General features: G+C 46.7%; 1 protein-coding gene across 1 annotated transcript in view; it reads left to right on the top strand.

The window, feature by feature from the left end:
- Window positions 1–400: 400 nt before the first annotated feature.
- The window catches only part of CACNG2 (calcium voltage-gated channel auxiliary subunit gamma 2), a gene marked incomplete at both ends in the record, with an annotated part of 116727 nt that continues 99763 nt past the window's right edge, over window positions 401–17364 (top strand). Inside the window, one exon of the mRNA XM_079714783.1 lies at window positions 401–611. Coding sequence (XP_079570909.1) covers window positions 401–611 — 211 coding nt within the window. The remainder of the gene's footprint in view (window positions 612–17364) is intronic.

Here is a 17364-nt window from a genome sequence, read left to right as displayed (position 1 = left end):
CCCTGGTTCACTGTGGAAGCCCTCTCCAAATTAGCTATCACATATGGAAACTGGAGACCAGAATTTTAGGAAAAGAGATTAAGGCATCTCACTTGGGGGGGTGGGGGGTGTCTTTTTATTTTTTCCTTTTTTTTTTTTTTTTAATCACTGCAACTGGAACAGTTTCTGATCTCAAAAGGCAAGCCTCTCTTCCCGTGTGATCTTTATAATTTACACTCTTTTCCGTGAGCTTTCTTACCTCCCTTTTTTTATATCTTTCCATATCCCCTATTAACACATATATCCATTATATTCGTAGTGGAATTATTTTTATTTTTATTTTTTTGCTTTAGTACTCGCACCCTCACACACACTCTCCCGAGAACCAGAAGTCGGTTGGGTGTTTATATAATGAAGAATTATGGGGCTGTTTGATCGAGGTGTTCAAATGCTTTTAACCACCGTTGGTGCTTTCGCTGCCTTCAGTCTGATGACCATAGCTGTGGGAACCGACTATTGGCTCTACTCCAGAGGGGTTTGCAAGACCAAAAGTGTCAGTGAGAATGAAACCAGCAAAAAGAACGAGGAAGTTATGACCCATTCTGGATTATGGAGAACCTGCTGCCTAGAAGGTATTTGATTTCCCATCTCCTCCCCCTCTCCACCCCCCCTCCTCTTCTCACTCCCCCTCCCCACCCGCCTCCAAATAAGTTCCCTTTACATTCCACCATTTTCTTACTTCACTCCTTCCACCACAGATCAAGGTTGGTTGGGTTAGTTTCAGAGGAAAGAAAATCAATAAGCAAAAACCATACTCAACTCTCAAGCCTCCACCCCCCCGCCTTCCTTCAAACCTCTTCATTGAAATAATCTATGATATGATGAAAACAACAAGAGATTGTCTTTAAAAGTCAAATGTGCTCCACCTGCTTTGGAATCATTAGGATTTGCCTTTTGATGTAGTATGGCCATCTATGAGGGGGTAGAAAATAACTGCCTCTCTCAACACTGCTCCTCTTTTCGTAATGAAGAATTCCAAAATGCTCTTCCTTTCCCATCCTCCTCCCCTTACTCCCCAAAAGTCCCAGACACCTCATCATCTGCAAATCTCCTTTTTAAAAAAAATCTGTTTTTTCTAAGAACCCTTATTTGGTAAATCCTAATTATTCCAGGATCGCAAGCTGAGTTCAAGAGCATTTCGTAATGTCTATGAGCCACACATATCGTTCGAGGCGACTGGCTGTGTGTCTATGTGTGTTTTAACGTTTACAAAGTCTAAAAACACGTACGTCTCTCACAGGAAACAGACCCAAGTTCTAATAAACAGCAATTCACTTGCAGGTTAGACTGAGAACCAATTCACTTCCACACAGAGTGACATGTCTATTATCCAGAAGCGTGTAGAATCAGCACTGCAGCCAGCTTGGGAATGAGACATCGTGCAGGGAGGCTGGGAGGGAGACGAGGGCATGGGGAGGTTGAGGGGAAACAGTAGAGAGCAGTGGGTCAGGGGTGTCAGCTGTTTGCCTTGATCTTGCAGGGTCATTGGGACACGTGTGCCTGTGCATGTGCTGTGGGCAAAGCGGTCCCCACGGTGGAAAGGCTGGAAGATCAGGGTATGGATGAAAGCATGTGCTTTGAGACACATTAATAAACACAGGGGGGGAAAACTCCTGCAGGTCATACAACCTGCATTTAGCAACAGACTTGAATATGAGGGGCTGCATTTGAGCGGCTACTTACGTCTGTGTGTACAAGCTACAGCCACCCATAGGAAGACATGCACAGAGAGATACATGTTTCTGGGTGGAAAGAAAAGCTTATGTGCTTTGCTTCGGGTATGAACCAATACGGAGGCCGTTGGAGGCAGCGTCGGGAAGCGGGGACTGCAGGATTGTTTGTTAAGCTCAACATGGGATGGTGATGCAGGGAGTTGAAGCCAGGAGATGGAGGAGAAGAGAAGGAAACAGACAGGGAGAGGGAGAACTGATGTGGCCCCAGAGTCTAACCCAAACTGAGCAAAAGCTGCTCTTTGGGAAATGTTTACGTCTGGGAAAGAGCACCAATTCCATGCCCCCCCCACCAACAATCTTGGTGCAAGTGGTTGAGTGACGGCCGAACATGTTTTGAATAGCTAAGTGACTTCACTGAGCGATGTTCTGTTTGACGCATACTGCATTTGGTGCCCTTTCTCAATCCAAGCCACTGCCTTGAACATAGTCTGCAGCGGAGCTCTATGCTGAATACTATATGCTCTTCCCCAGCCAGAGAATCAATATCAGGAAATTAATAGGTACTGTTTTAAACACACCCCTCCTTTAAAAAAATGAAGAGGCTTTCATGCAGCTAGTCACTAACCGTGGAAAGACTTCCATTTAATTAAACATTTATGGCACGCTTTTATTCCAAAAGAGAAGAAAAGCAAAGTGAAGGAGGATTGCTTTTGGGAAACGATCATAGTAGCAATTTGCCTTCCTTGGATTTTAGTTAGATGGATGAAGATATGCAGCCAAGAGATTAGACGAAAGACAGGACATGATTTTAGGAGAAATATTCCCAGAGATTGGTGAGTTGGTATAAATATACTTTATCAGGGTTTTATGGGCAAATTCTTTTTTTTTTTTTTTTTGCGGTACGCGGGCCTCTCACTGCTGTGGCCTCGCCCGTAGCGGAGCACAGGCTCCGGACGCGCAGGCTCAGCGGCCACGGCTCACGGGCCCAGCCGCTCCGCGGCATGTGGGATCCTCCCGGACCGGGGCACGAACCCGCGTCCCCTGCATCGGCAGGCGGACTCCCAACCACTGCGCCACCAGGGAAGCCCTGGGCAAATTCTTAATACCATGATCTTTTAAACATTTTCTAATTCCCTGAAGGGAAGAGGACTAGACAGTGGCTTTGGATCACTTATGCATTAAAAGGCTTAAGTATTTTCATTAAAATTCCATCTGTTTGGTGTCCACATCCCCAAATGTGCTGCCCGCCCCCTTCAGCATTCTCTCCAAGCCGTACCCACACCTCCCTCCCTGAATCATCCCTAAAAGGGTTAGCGTTGCAACACTTCCCAAGGATTGTGTGATTCGTACAGGAGCTGTGGGTTTGGCTCTTCTCCCCAGGACTGGGGCCACCCCGCAGTCGGGGGTGGGGGAAGGCTGGGCCAGGCTCCTTTAGGATTGTTGTGCCTTTTCCACTTGTAGCCAAGGCCCAGGCAGGAAGGGTGGGTACTCAGGGCCCCAGTTCAACCTGGCCTTTAATTTCCAGAGCCTCTGTCCATATGGAGTTTTGAAGGCCTCAGACTCCCCCTTAGGAAGTTGGGCCTTGGCCACTTAAGAAGTGGTTTGAAGGTTCTAAAGCCACATATTTTCAAAGACTGCACTGATTTCCAAAGATTATAAATGCACTTAATTCTGCAGGTTGACACAGATGGTTCTTGTGGGGCGTTCATGTGCTTGCTTTATTGAGCATTCAAAATAAGAGTGGCCTTTATGGAAATCAAGTTGCCAGGTTCCCCCAACCTGTGTTTTTTGTGAGAAACTGGACTTTCAGAAAAGATTTCCCATCACCCCTTTACTGTGTTTCCTGCCCGTATCCAAAAAGTTGTGAACAGATTTCCAATCTTCTCTCCAAGATGCTGCTAATGACTCCACATGAAAAACAACCCTGTCTTCTTCTGATCTCTTTGGCTCTCCGGTTTGCATTAGGGCTTTTTATCTCCTGAGATGATTTTTTTGTTGTTGTTCACTTCTTGATGAAAATAAGAATCAGAAAACATTCCTTTGCCTCTATGGCTGTTTTTGAAATGAATTCCTCTGTTGAGGAATGAGAAGAGAACAGGACCACTTGTTAGGGGTAGACACAGTGGGAAGGGGAGAGGAATCAAGAAGAAACCACAGCCTTTATTTTCTCCCTCTGCAGAGTAAAGAGTAGTAGTGTCTCTGTGTGTGAACTTGAAACCCCTAGCAGACTACTGTCCTTAGTGGGATTTGAGGGCATGGGGGATGGTCTGCACATGGATCCATGTAGATGGAAAGTGATAGGAAAAGTTCTTGAACTTTTCAGGAAAGCTGCTTTAAGAGCCTCCGAATGGAGAGATGAATTGGCCCTTTCAGAGAAGAATTCAGTAAAATCTACAACAGGACATTAAAACAGCTTGTTCCAAGCGTGCTGTCTCTGGGCCACGCGGTGACTTGCTGTTCAGTATATTAACCTCTCTTGTCACCAAAAGGAATCATCGTCTCCAGGGGCAGCAAGAAATTCACTCTTTGTGTTTATTCTCTCCTACACCTTCCTCCCCTCTGTCTGGGCTCCATGTCTCCCCCAGAGGATTCCCAGCCCTGCAGAGGAGGAGCCAGCGGCAGTACAACGTGGTCCATAGCAGAAATGCACCCTCCCTTCTCTCTCCCTCTCTCGCCCTTTTCCTTGCTGTGAAGCAGAGCAAAAATCTTTCTCTCTGTCCAGATTGTTCAAATCCCTCTGCTGAATTTCTGAGCTCCTCTTCTTCCTGGCGTTTCCTCTCTTCTCCTCCACAACTTGCTTACTCACAGGGGCTCTGCCATCCATTCTCCATCCCTGTTCTCTTTGAGTAAGAGGTGTCTGGGTTTTCCTGAACTATCTTTTCCAAGTTCGTAATTGCATAGCTTTTGCTTGGCCTGCAAGGTGCCCAGTGCCCCATGCTGGGTTCAGCCGTGGCTCTCTTGTTCTGCAGAAGGAAAGTATATCTCTTTTATTTTAGAAAGGCGAACTGCCTTCCCTGGACACTCTTGTCTTTACATGTGGAAGAGCTGAGTTTAGAAGTTACTAATGGGCCTTCATACTGTGTACCTATCGCTCCATAATTCCCAAGATAATTTGATTCTCTTTAGGTCCTTTGCACACAGTAGGTACAGAAAAAAATATCTATCAATGGATTGATTCAGAAATTTTAAATTATTGAAATTAATTCAAAGATCATAAGGACATGCAACAAGCAAGTAATTGAGAGAGAGAGAGAGAGAGAGAGAGAGAGAGAGAGAGAAGGGGGTGAGGAAATCAGGATGATTTGTTTGTTCTTCCCAGAATTTCTTTTTTATTTTTTTAATTTAATTTTTTATCTTATATTGGAGTGTAGTTGATTTACAATATTGTGTTAGTTTCAGGTGTACAGCAAATTGATTCAGTTATACATACACATATATCCATTCTTTTTCAGATTCTTTTCCCACATAGGTTATGGAATTTCTTTTTTAAAAGAACGAGTCATGACTTCATTGTTGTAAAATGAGAAAATTCAAAAGGAGTCAGTCATTGGGTTGCACAGCTCCTAATTAGCTAAAGAAAAATTATCAGTACACTCAGTCTCTGTGGGGAAGAAAAAAATTAACCCACTGATTTTCTTCCCTCTTCAGCTTTTAAAGGATGCCAAAATCTAGTTTGATCCTAATACTCACCAGAACAGACACTTTGGGCAGAGAGCAGGCATCATGGACCCTCCCTTTGTAGCTTCCCCAAAACCTTCCCCAGAATTCTTTACCAAACTTCCCCACCCAGTTCCCAGGACCTCGAGAACTTTGCCTAAGGTCTTAGGTTCTGATCAGCAGTTTTCCATGGAGCCAGGCCCCACTTTCCTAGCCCTTCTCACCTTGTAAGACAAACCTGATTCCTTTATTGAGGAACCAGCCCTGCAAACCCCAGCCCATTCACATTGCCCTCCTGCCCCTCCCTTTACAGGTGCCATGTGTGACACCTCACACCAAGGCCACATGGGCAGGGGATGGCAGAGGGAGAACTTGAATCCAGGCCTCTTGTTTCCACCCTGCAAACATCCAGAGGGCTCTAGGCGTGAACCTTGGCCTTCTGTGGCCTTGTGTTCAGATTCACTGCCAGCACTGGATTCTATTCTGTCTGCATCAGTGTCCTCATTGAGTGCCCAACCCAAGCATGTCAGGACACCTGAGCTCTGACCCACCTGACTGCCCTACATGCCCCTCCCTCCAGCTGCCTGCACCTTGCTGGGTGACAACTCTGCCATAATCTTCTCACTCCCACGAGCCCAAGGGAACAAATACTGAACTTCAGGCTGGACCCACCACATACCTCTTCGTGTTTGCCCTTTCATTTTGGAAGTGTCCTCAATGTAAACTCTCCATGAGTTTTATGTTGGCAAGCAGTTTTCAAAGAATAACAAATTTATGTCCCCTGAAGTCACAGAAGTTTTCAGATGCAGCTTTGTTGCATGTGGTGCAGTGGAAAGAATTTTGCAGCCACACAGACCTGGGTTCACTTCAAGCACTGCAGCCTTATGAGCTGTGCGATTTGGGGCAAGTCATTTAACCTCTCCAAGCCTCGGTTTCCCTTTCCACAAAAAGGAGGTCTAACAGCCTTCTCACAGGGTGATTCATTGGGATTAAACCAATGAGTGCCACCTTCTTTCCTGATCACCTGGTTTGAAATTACAGTCAACAACCCTTACTCTGTACCCCCTCATAAATCCTCCTGGCCCTGTTTTTTTTTTTTTTTTTTACAGAGTACATCCCACCTTCCAGCACACTATGAAATTTACTCATGCCCTTTATTGTGTGTCTGCACCACTAGACTGTCTGCCTCAGGAAGGCAGGGATCTTTGTTCTGCCCATTGCTGTAGCCGCAGCAATTATGATGGTGTAAGAATCAACCCACCTTTGTTGGCAAATGAACAAACCGCCACTGCCCACTACAGGGTGGGCATTGAGAAATAATGATCCCTTCATATCGTCAAAGGATTGTTCTTTAAATTACAAACCGCGAGCAATGGTGGCAGAAGCATCTTTCTTTCTTTCTTTCTTTTTTTTTTTTGACATCACAAAAAATAAATAATGGACTCAACACAGAGAGAAGAGAGAAGGGAAGGAGAGAGAGTGTTTCAACACACAAGGGACAGTAACAAAGATAATAAGAAAGAAAGTGTTTGGAGAGAAAATAAATGCCTGAGAAGAAAGTGCTGGGGGGTGAACATCCTCTAAATAGATACTGGCCATGCTTTCCTCTCTCCACATCATCCAGAGCGTCTGTCACAAAGATCCTCGGGGAGAGTTTCCCATGAGTGTTTGCTTTCAGGTCAGTGGGGGAGGAGGAGATATGTATCCAGACTGATAATGCAGGAGATTTTTAAATGGTTCAAAAATGCAATGGCTCCTTTTAGCCTTGACTATAAGTATTTGGCCAAAAAACCATATTCAGATGAAATATGCATTTTAAGTTTCCAGGTTAGTTTACAGCCACAGATCAAGCAATTCCTTCACTCATTTATTTTATTTGTTAAATCTTTGATGAGCCCCTGCAACGTGCCAGGTGCTGGGCCAAGTGTTGGGGTCATGGTGGGCAGCAACTCCCTTCAGGATCACTGCCCTCAGAGCCTTCTGGAAGAGACAGACCTTACTTTAAAGACTCTCACTTAGCATAATTGTAAAGTAAGTTACAACTATGCTAAGTCCTCTCAAGGAGAGTCACAGGAGACTGTGAGTTTATGATATTAAGATCGTTCTAATCAGAGAAGCCTTCCCTGAGGAGGTGAGATGTGAATGGCTATATGAAGGGTGCATAGAAGTTAACTGGGTGAAGAAGAAACTTTCCAGGTTGGAGGGCAGCAAGTGCAAAGATCAGTGAGGGAGAGAAGGAGCAAGTCCTGAGAGGAGGCCAGGGTGGCTGGAGGACCCAGAGGGAGGGGAGATGGGGGAGGGGATGATGCTGGATGGTGTGGGGAGGGGGATGCAGAAATAGTTAGCACCCAAGGGTGTGGGGCCTTGCTAGTCTTGTTAAAGAATTTTGCTCTTTGACTTCTGGCTTCTTGCTTATAAGCTGTGTGACCTTGAGCTAGTTAATTCTATCTCTGTGCCTCCTTCACACCTTCTATCTAATGGTGCTGATGATGCCTGCCCCTAAGGCTGTTGTGAGGATTAGAGCACTCTTCCCTTCTTTTTGTCATGCTCTTCCTGATTCCACCCACATCTGAGTGTGGTGGTCTCTTTGGCCTCAAAACTTATGACAGCACAGGGAAGGGAAGAAATAGATTGATTCAACTCCAATCAACAAAATTCAAACTATGCTTAGTGGAGGTGTTGATGGTAGGTTCCAATCCTGCACTAGACATTGGGAGGCAGAAGTGAACAAGACCCACCCTCCCTCAGGACCCTCCCGGTGAGCCCGAGCAGGGAATCCCGAAGAACAGGCATCTCACAAAATGACTCTGTCTCATGCAAGACATTTGACATAGCCTGCTGCCACCTCGCCTTATCACCCTCCCCCAAACTCAGAGAGCTTCCCGGCATCTCTTACGATCAGTTAGGATCTTTGAGGATTTGAGCTGGAATGGCAATGAGGCTCAGTTAAATCCGCCAGACTTTTTGAAAATAGGAATGAGAGTAGAGGGATGTGAGCTGTGCTCCCCAGTGCCAAGAAATGCATGTCAGCCGTTGTGGGATCGTGGCTGAACTCTATGGCCTCGCCGGCATCCCGGTCCTTTCTCCTGGGTATATAAAGGGCTCTAATCTCCCAGTTTCATCTTCCCTCAGTTCTGATGCCATTGATTATAAAAATGAACTATCTACTTAAACAGCTTTCGGGACAGGGGAAAACAAATTTCATGAACATATCAGTTGTAAAACACACTCTAGTTTCAGAAACCTTAAAAACTTAAAATTTGTGCCTTGGAATCAAAGGAAGATGGAAAACTATCTTGCTGGCAGAGAGAAATGCAGGCAGGGTGTTGAGAGAGCCCAAGGGATTTCTCCAGGTCTCCCTTAGTGCGTGTCCCGTGACTCAGGAAACAACATGGGGGAAGTGTGTGGTCTTATGAGAACCTTTCTTGATAAAGAAAGGGTGATAGTTGATCTTTGTTCCACAGCTTTCCAAGTCCTTGCCAGGTGCCGGGTGAGAGTCTAGGACAGAGGCAAAGTCTCCATCTGCCCTCAAGGAACTTCTAAGCTAGTAGAAGACAAACCAGTGAACAGACGATGCTGATGACACAGTGGGAAGCATAAGCCCAGGGAATTCTGGGAGCAGAGAGACTGGGGAGGAGGGGATGCCAGGGAATATGGGGTTCTGAGGGTGCATAGGGGTGAGCAAGCTGAGGAGATGAAGCGCACTTCAGACAGAAGGAACGGCATGTGCAGAAACACAGATGCCCAAGCAGCCATGCCAATGGTCCAGTGAGGCTGGAAGGTAGAAGGCAGGGAGGGGGAGTGTGGGAGGCAGTGGAGATGGGATCCCAAAGGGACAGAAATGGCTCTCACAGAGCAGTTTGTGTTTCGGTGTGGGAGAAAAGGGGGGTCCAGAGAGGTGGGAAGCAAGGGAGGGGCGCACCTGGCTTTGTCCATTAGTGAGATCACTGGCTGTTCGGACCCTGATGGATGGGAGCTGGGGTCGCCGGAGCTGGTGTGATTTAACTGGGAAGAGGCGAGCACAGGACGTTGTGGCAGTGACCAGGTGACTCGCCGTAAGTCACTTGTAGTGAGCAGAGAGTAAGAGGGGGAAGGAAGAAGATTGTAAGCGATATACAGTAGAGGTGCTTCAAGGCGCTCCCTTCCCAGCAGAACGAGCCTTTATTGGCCACACACAATGAGCTGGGCGCTGGGGTGACAAGGATGCAGACAAGTCTCTGCTCAATACCACCGTCTTGAGGAGCCTTCCTGACTGCCCTGTCTAAAGTAGCTCCCTGTCCAGTTACTCGATTTTATTTCCTTCTTTGACATCTTAACATTGACTTCTTTTCTTTTGAACATTTATTTGCTTATGGTCTGTGTCCCCCTAGAAGACTGTGAGCCACGTGAGGGCCGGGGCGTGTCAGCCTTGGCACAAAGAGTGTGCATAGGAGCTAAATGTGCAGCGAACGAGTAAGGCAGCGGTGCCTGGCCTCAAGGAGCTCCCATCAGGGGAGGGAGGTGGGCTCTTAAAAACTCCCTCCTCTTGACCAGTCATCCCTCCAAGGTGTGGCTGGAACCGCATCTGAAAGATCCTTGAGAACAGGCAAGGGTTTCCCTGGCACCCCGCAACCTGGGATGCTCTTTGGGTGCCTCCTGGGCCACAGCTTTGCCACAAAGCTTCGGGAAGCTGATAAGCCCCTGCGAGCCTGTTCCCTCCTGGGCAGCCGTCACCTTTTCTCTCAATCCAAACCCTCATATGTTATCGCCTGGCTCAGAGGCACTGACTTGGGAGCCCTGAGTCGGCCTCTGAGGAGCCGCCTCCCCTTTCTCCGTGTTGACACTATATTTATTCCTTCTTCTCTGAATGTCCTCGACCTTGGGTAGTCTTCCAGCTGCTAACAAGCATGCCACAGATTAGGTACGGGATCCCAGGTGCACAGTTGCCATAGCCTCACTGAGTGGGGAATTGGCACCTTGCTTTGCTACACCATCCACCATGCAATGTACATGCCCCAGTGCCAGCCTCTCTCTGGCCTTGTCATCGGGAAAAATTCACTGGTGACCAGAGCTTGCTGAGCCCCAGACCTTGCTTTTTTTTTAACTTTTTATTTTATATTAGAGTATAGCCGATTAACAATGTTGTGATAGTTTCTGGTGTACAGCAAAGCAACTCAACCATACATATACTTGTATCCATCCCTAGACCTTTCTTTCCTTTCTTTCTTTTTTTTTTTTTTAAATCAGATTCCTAACTGCTTAGAGAAGGCTGTGACTGAATTTTTTTTCTTTTTTGATGTTGGGGGTAGGAGTTTATTAATTTATATTTTTTTGCTGTGTTGGGTCCTTGTTTCTGTGCGAGGGCTTTCTCTAGTTGTGGCAAGCGGGGGCCACTCTTCATTGCGGTGCACGGGCCTCTCACTATCGTGGCCTCTCTTGTTGCGGAGCACAAGCTCCAGATGCGCAGGCTCAGTAGTTGTGGCTCACGGGCCCAGTTGCTCCGCGGCATGTGGGATCTTCCCAGACCAGGGCTCGAACCCGTGTCCCCTGCATTAGCAGGCAGACTCTCAACCACTGCGCCACCAGGGAAGCCCCCTAGACCTTTCTTTATCCCAGTTTTGCCCCAGGCTGTTTTTTCTCACTTTCTCTGCATAAAGGATCATTTATTCATTTCTGCCACATTTTCCCCTCAACCTGGATCTCTGTCTGCACAAGTCTTATTCTTTATCCTTCTTGAATTTTCCCTATGGTTGAGAAGTCTCCTCCCCAATTCTCCTCCAACGTATTTTGCAAAGAAAGCAAACCTGAAAATGACTATTCTGGCATCATTTTAACACTAATAATATGATAATAATAACTAATCATTCATTGAGTGCTTCCTTTGTGCTGAGCACTGTTTAGATGCTTTCCAGGGGTTAACTCTTATTTAATCTTTACAATTCTAAAGGTATATGCTATGATATCCAGTATCTCCATCATAAGAGGCTCAGAGAAGTTAAGTGACTTGCCCAAGGTCACACAGCAAGTAGCAGAGCTGGAGTTCTAACCCAAGCCTGTCCAACCCAAAAGCCTGTGCACAGCCTTCTATTACATGAATTATATTTACAATTTTCCCCTGGCCCCAAAATCTATAAATAAATTTCTTTGAGAATTTGAAGGCAAAGCTAAGCAGAAATTGCTGTTTGTGTTCTACATTTGATGAAGTTTTTAAAACTTTGAAGCTTCAGTTAGGATATGCTCCTTACCCAGAGAAGAGTAGGGAAAAGTGGAGGGGCTACCGGGTTTTCCCACAGCTCTGAATACAGAAGGATGCCTCAAAATGCATAGACATCCCTCTCTTTGTAGTTTGTGGAGGGGGAGGAGGTGAATATATACATACATTCCCTCTCCCCAGCCCTCTGCCTAGAGGGCCATTTCCAACCACATTCCACTTGTCTTCAGGACTCAGATGAATTGTCACTTCCCCCAACAGCTTTGCCCCCTCACACCCTGCTCCCACCTGGCTCACGTTCCCTCCCTCTTTCCTTCCACAGCATCTCTGCATGTCTCCGACGCAGCATCTTCCATCTTTTTTGTTGCCTGTTTCCATTTCTGTCTCCACCTCCAGACCATGAGTCCCCCTGTCCATTTCTTCAACAAAATGTACTCAGTCACTGCCATGTGCCAGTTACCATCTTAGGCTCTGGGTTTACAAAGGCGAAAAGACACAGCCCCTGCCCTCAAGGAGCTTATGCCCCAGTGGGGGATTGGAGGACCCATGCAAGCACATCTAGGGGTGGAGAGATTCTTCCAGGAAGAGGTGTGAGAGAGCATGTGATGTTTGGGGGACCACACAAGTTTCTAGTATTGCTGGAGGATCAGGTGCTGGAAGGGAGGTTGGGGAAGGTGTTAGTCCTGAGGGATGAGGTTAGACAAAGACCACGTCATGAAGGGATGGTTCATGTGTAAAGAGTCTAAAGAGGAGAATTTTGAGGAGGAAATGATATGATCAGATTTGCATTTTAGGAGGATGGCTCAGGAAGCCATGTGAAGTAGAAATGGGAAGAAGAGGAGGACAGAGAAGGGAGTCCAGAGGGGAGATGGTTGCCCAGCCCAGCAAGTGATGAAGCAGCTGACCCAGGGCAGGGGGCAGGGGGGCTGTCGAGCAAGGGAACAGAATCAGAGGATCCACAGGATCCAGGACTGTCACTTGTGTTGAGCAAGGTGTGACAGTGAGTGACCTTCACTGAAACAGGGGAAACGGGAGAAATTTGCAGGAAGAAGATGGTACCTTTAATCTTGGGTAGAGTGATTCCATACCTGTGTTTCCAGGGCCTGGTAAGTAGTAGCTACTCAGTCAGTATTGAATGAATGAATAAAGAAAAAAAAGCTTTACATTTGAGATTATGATGCATATTGAATCTCAGATTTTCCCCAGCATCATCATAATGAAAGAATGCATTATGTTCTAGCCAGGCCTGTAGTTCGTGTCAGCTCTGGCATCTGACAGCCTGGGTTCAAATCCCAACCTTATCACTTACCAGTTTTGTGACCTTGGACAAGGAATGTCACCTCTCTAAGCTGGTTTTCTCGTGTCTAAGTGGGGAAAATTGTATCTCACGCATGTGTTGATTGTGAAAGTTTAGTAAGATGCTCCATGCAAAGTGCTTAACAAGATGCTGGCACATAGTAAACACTCTCTAAATGCCAGATGCTGTTACCCCTAGCATGTTTATTATTGATTATACCAACAGTTGCAAACAGTGACCTGTGAGTTGTCACTGTTTGGCAACTCAAAATATTCTACAAATCGAGAACTTTCCTATTAAAAAAAAAGCCCTGTCTTTGGCTTCCTTTGGGGGAAAAAATCAGACTTTTGTAACCCTGAGCCCCCTTCCTGCTTGGCAACATCGGAGCAGGGCAGCCGATGTCCCTTCAGGTATGGGACAGGGACATCCTGTATGGCAGGTATGGCAGGTTCTCTGCAGTTCCCCAAAGTCCCCACCGCTCCCCGAGTATCTTTGGAAGCTGCTGGGCTGCTTTGGCCTTCCTCTGGCCTCCGTCGGCAACCGAGTTTGCAAACGCTCCTCTCTGCCAATGACAAATTACAGGTGGAGTCTCTGTCTTCCAAGGGCTGAAAACGTAAGCAAAACACCACCAGCCCAGGCAGAGTGTAGCAGCTAACAGAGTGAATAAAGCCATGCATCTGGAAATACATGCATAAACATCCAACATTCCCAAGCAGTGCTTGCTGGTAAGACTCAGGTGGAAGGCAAGCTCATGTACTCCTTTTTACTCAGCAGCTCTAGGGTACGTTGCCGCTTTTAAAAAAGAGAGACTCTCACCCATTTTATGCTACCTTCAGAGCTTCTCTTTTAGAAGTTGACATTTTCTGACCTTGACCCCAGTTCGGGGAAATGCACCCTGTCGTGCTGACCACGTGGTGTGCTTTATTCAATAACTAAATGGCAGACGCCAGGGAGATGGTCCGCGTTGTCCGTGCTGGCTGAAGAGAGAGAGGCAGGGGATTCGCTGGAGAATGGGGGATTCTCTACTTTAAATTTTTACCTCGGAAGACTTCATAGAGAAGAGGAGAATTTCAGGAGTTTCTTGGTAGGAAAAAAATTGCCTAGCAATTGCTCGGAAAGGACATGAACTTAAAGACATGCAGTTTGATCTGGGAGAATGGTCAGATCTGATCCAATTTGACAGTTTTTGAATGTTTGATATGTCAGGCTCTATGCTAATTTGTGGAGCACAGAAACAAGTCAGCTCCTACGGGGGGTGGTCTGCCCTGATCCCCCCAGCTGACAGCAACCATCCTCTTCCCAGTCTCTCTTTTCTTCATTTCGTGTTCTCCTAATTTGTCTACAGTGTTTATTATTTCTTTCCCAACCAGAATATAAGCTCTGAGAAACCAGGATCTTTTCTGTCCTATTTACTACCATAGCCCCAGGACTAAGATCAGACCTGGCACCTAGTAGGGTGCTTAGTCAGTTTCAATGTTATTTGGATGACAGAAGACATACCATTGCTCCAAAGGAGATCAAGGCCTAGAAGAAGAGATAGGCATGTACCGAGACTATTACCAGTGAACTCACGCACTGTGAAGGCCTGTGTAAGGGCCAGACAAAAGAACAACTCTATGTGGGGAGGTCCGGAAGGGGTCCTAAGGAAGTGCCCTCTGCAGTGGGTTTTGGAGGATGAAGAGGAGTTTGCCAAGTAGAACAGAGGGGAAAGGCACAACACAGATGAAGGAAATGAAATCACTGGAGGCTGCCTCCCAAAGAATAAGGTCAAGGAGAGAACAGAACACTACTGGGTCTAGAGCAGCACTTCTCAAACTGGGATGTGTACCCTAATAACCTGGGGATCTTGTTGAACTGCAGATGCTGATGTGGGGTCCAGGTGGGGGCTGAGCCTGTGCTTCTAGCTCCCAGGTGAGGCTGATACCACACTTTGAGAAGCAAGCTTTTACAGCATGGCCAGTGGGCTCTGGTGAATATGGGTCTAAATTCTACCTCTGCCACTGGCAGACTGGGCCTGCTTTCTCACCTCTAAAATGATGATGACAACTTTTCTCCCAGACACTGAATAAATTCAGAGTGCCTGAATTTGGTAAAGCCATCAGTTCAGTCCTGAGCACTTCATATCAATATGTTTCAGCTATTATTGTCATTAACGGCTAAAGGCGATTGTATAGAGGTGTGAGAGGAAGGGATGATTTTCCCTGAGAGCTAATGTTGTTTGAGGGTCTCCTGTGTGTTGGGCCCTGTCCTATGGACCACTCAGTTGTCACCTTCCTTAAACCACACTGCACTCTATAACATAGGTGTTATATGATTCTCACTTTGTCAGTAAGAAACCAGAGGAAATGTGTTCATTTCCCATTGCTGCTGTAACAAATGACCATAAATTTAATGGCTTAAAATGACACAAACTTATTGTCTTACCATTCTGTAGGTCTGAAGTCTGAAATTGGTCTCAGTGGGCTAAAATCAAGGTGTCAGCAGGACTGTGTTCCTTCTGGAGACTCTAGGGGAAAATCTGTTTCCATGCCTTTTCCAGCTTCTAGAGACTGTCCACATTCCTTGGCCAGTGGCCCCTTCCTGCATCTTCAAAGCCAGCAGCATCAGAGTCTTTCTCATGGTGCAACTCTGTAATGCTAATTCCTCTGCCTCCCTCCTCCATTTCTAACGATGTTTGTGACTACATTGCCCAGTGCCTCGATAATCAAGGATAATCTCTCTATCTTAAGGTCAGCTGATTAGCAACCTTAATTCCATCTGCAACTTTAATTGGCCCTTGCCATAACATGTGAAACATATTCACAGGTTACAGGAATTGGGCTGTAGACATCTTTGGCAGGTTATTATTCTGCCTAGCACAGGGAGTGAGTGCTTAAAGAATTCCCGTAATATCACAAGCTCAGAATGGCTCCCCTGGAAGGGATTTTAGAGCTTGTATCAGGAAGGATTAGATTTGACAACAAGCAACAGAAAAAGAAAATTAACAGTGGCTTAAATAAGCCAAAAAGTTTATCCTTTCTCAAGGAAACCAATCTGGAGACATGAAATACAAGGCTGGTCTGGAGGCTCCACAAACTGGTTAGCAGATGCAGACTCCTACCAGCTCCCTGCCCCACCATCCATAGTGTATGGCCTTTAACCTCACATCTCCAGTGTGACTGCCAGAGCTCCTGCCACTGTCTTCACATTCCAGGCACCAAGGTGGAGGATGGCACAAAGAAACAAAGGCAAAAGGCACCTGTTACATGGCTCTTAAGGAGGTTTCCTGGAAGACACCACACAATATTTTTGCTTTGGTCTCATTGGCCAGAAGTTTGTCATGTGACCACACATTAACGATAAGGAAGTCTGGAAAATAGAATCGTATTCCCAAGTGACCACATGCATGGTGAAAAATTAGGGGTTCTGTTGCTACAAGGAAAGGAAAAAAGGAAAGCAACTAGCAGTGTATCCAGGGAGCTCACCTAGTCCAGACCCTCACCTTATGACCCAAGAGGGAGAGGAACTCACCCCCATCCCACATCGAAGAGAGGAGACAGGGATGGGCAGAGGCTGCCTGGGCACGGAGGCTGCCCCCTCTCGGAGCAGATGGAACTCAAGGGCCAGAGAGTCCATGACAGTTGGTGGGAGGGAAGAGGACCCGCAGCAGAAATCAGGGAGGGGCCTGCCTCCTGCCCCGCCCCCCAGGCAGGAACAGACACGCCTTCCAGCCCCAGGAACACTGCTGAAGGAGAACTCGATGAGGACCTGGAGATCAAAGAGAACTCCCGGCAGGGGAGTAAATGCTTGTGGACTGAGCGAGGAAACCGCAGAGCCTGTGGCCAGGACTCAGGCTAAAATTACAGGCCAGATGACAGGACCACACACCGGGGCAGCCTAGGACCACAGATTTTCCCTAGAACCCAACCACTGCCTGCCCTAGTTTCTTCTGGATTGATTGGGCAGCAGGATCCAGGAGAAAGAGCCCCTTTTGGACATCAGACAGGCTTGGGTTTGAAGACCGACTAGCTCTACAACCTCAGGCAGGGTGGTTCATCTCACTGAACCGCCGTTTCTTGCCTGCAGCAGGCAAGAAATAATATTGCAAGGAATAATATTGCTTATCAATCAATGTGTTATAAAAATTAAAATAATCTGTATAAAGGATTTGAACACAGAATAGGGACTCAAAAGCTGGCGGATGTTGTTTTAAATCGAGATTTCCCATCCTTCAGTATTGGGGTACCACCTGCATTATTTTTGCCATATCCAGGGACCACCTACATTGATATTAATCAAACACATATCTTTAAATTGATCCCATTTTAGCCTCATCCTAAGCAATAATATCTAAGGAATCACTGATTTAATGCACTGGTTAAATTTTTGACACTCATTAATAATACTCAGCTTACGGGGCTTCCCTGGTGGCGCAGTGGTTGAGAGTCCGCCTGCCGATGCAGGGGACACGGGTTCGTGCTCCGGTCCGGGAAGATCCCACATGCCGCGGAGAGGCTGGGCCCGTGAGC

The sequence above is a fragment of the Hyperoodon ampullatus genome, assembly GCF_949752795.1.
Source record: "Hyperoodon ampullatus genome assembly, chromosome: 11".
NCBI classification, from domain to species: domain Eukaryota; kingdom Metazoa; phylum Chordata; class Mammalia; order Artiodactyla; family Ziphiidae; genus Hyperoodon; species Hyperoodon ampullatus.
Note: the sequence above shows the minus strand (reverse complement) of the source record. Positions and strands in the feature narration are given on the sequence as shown.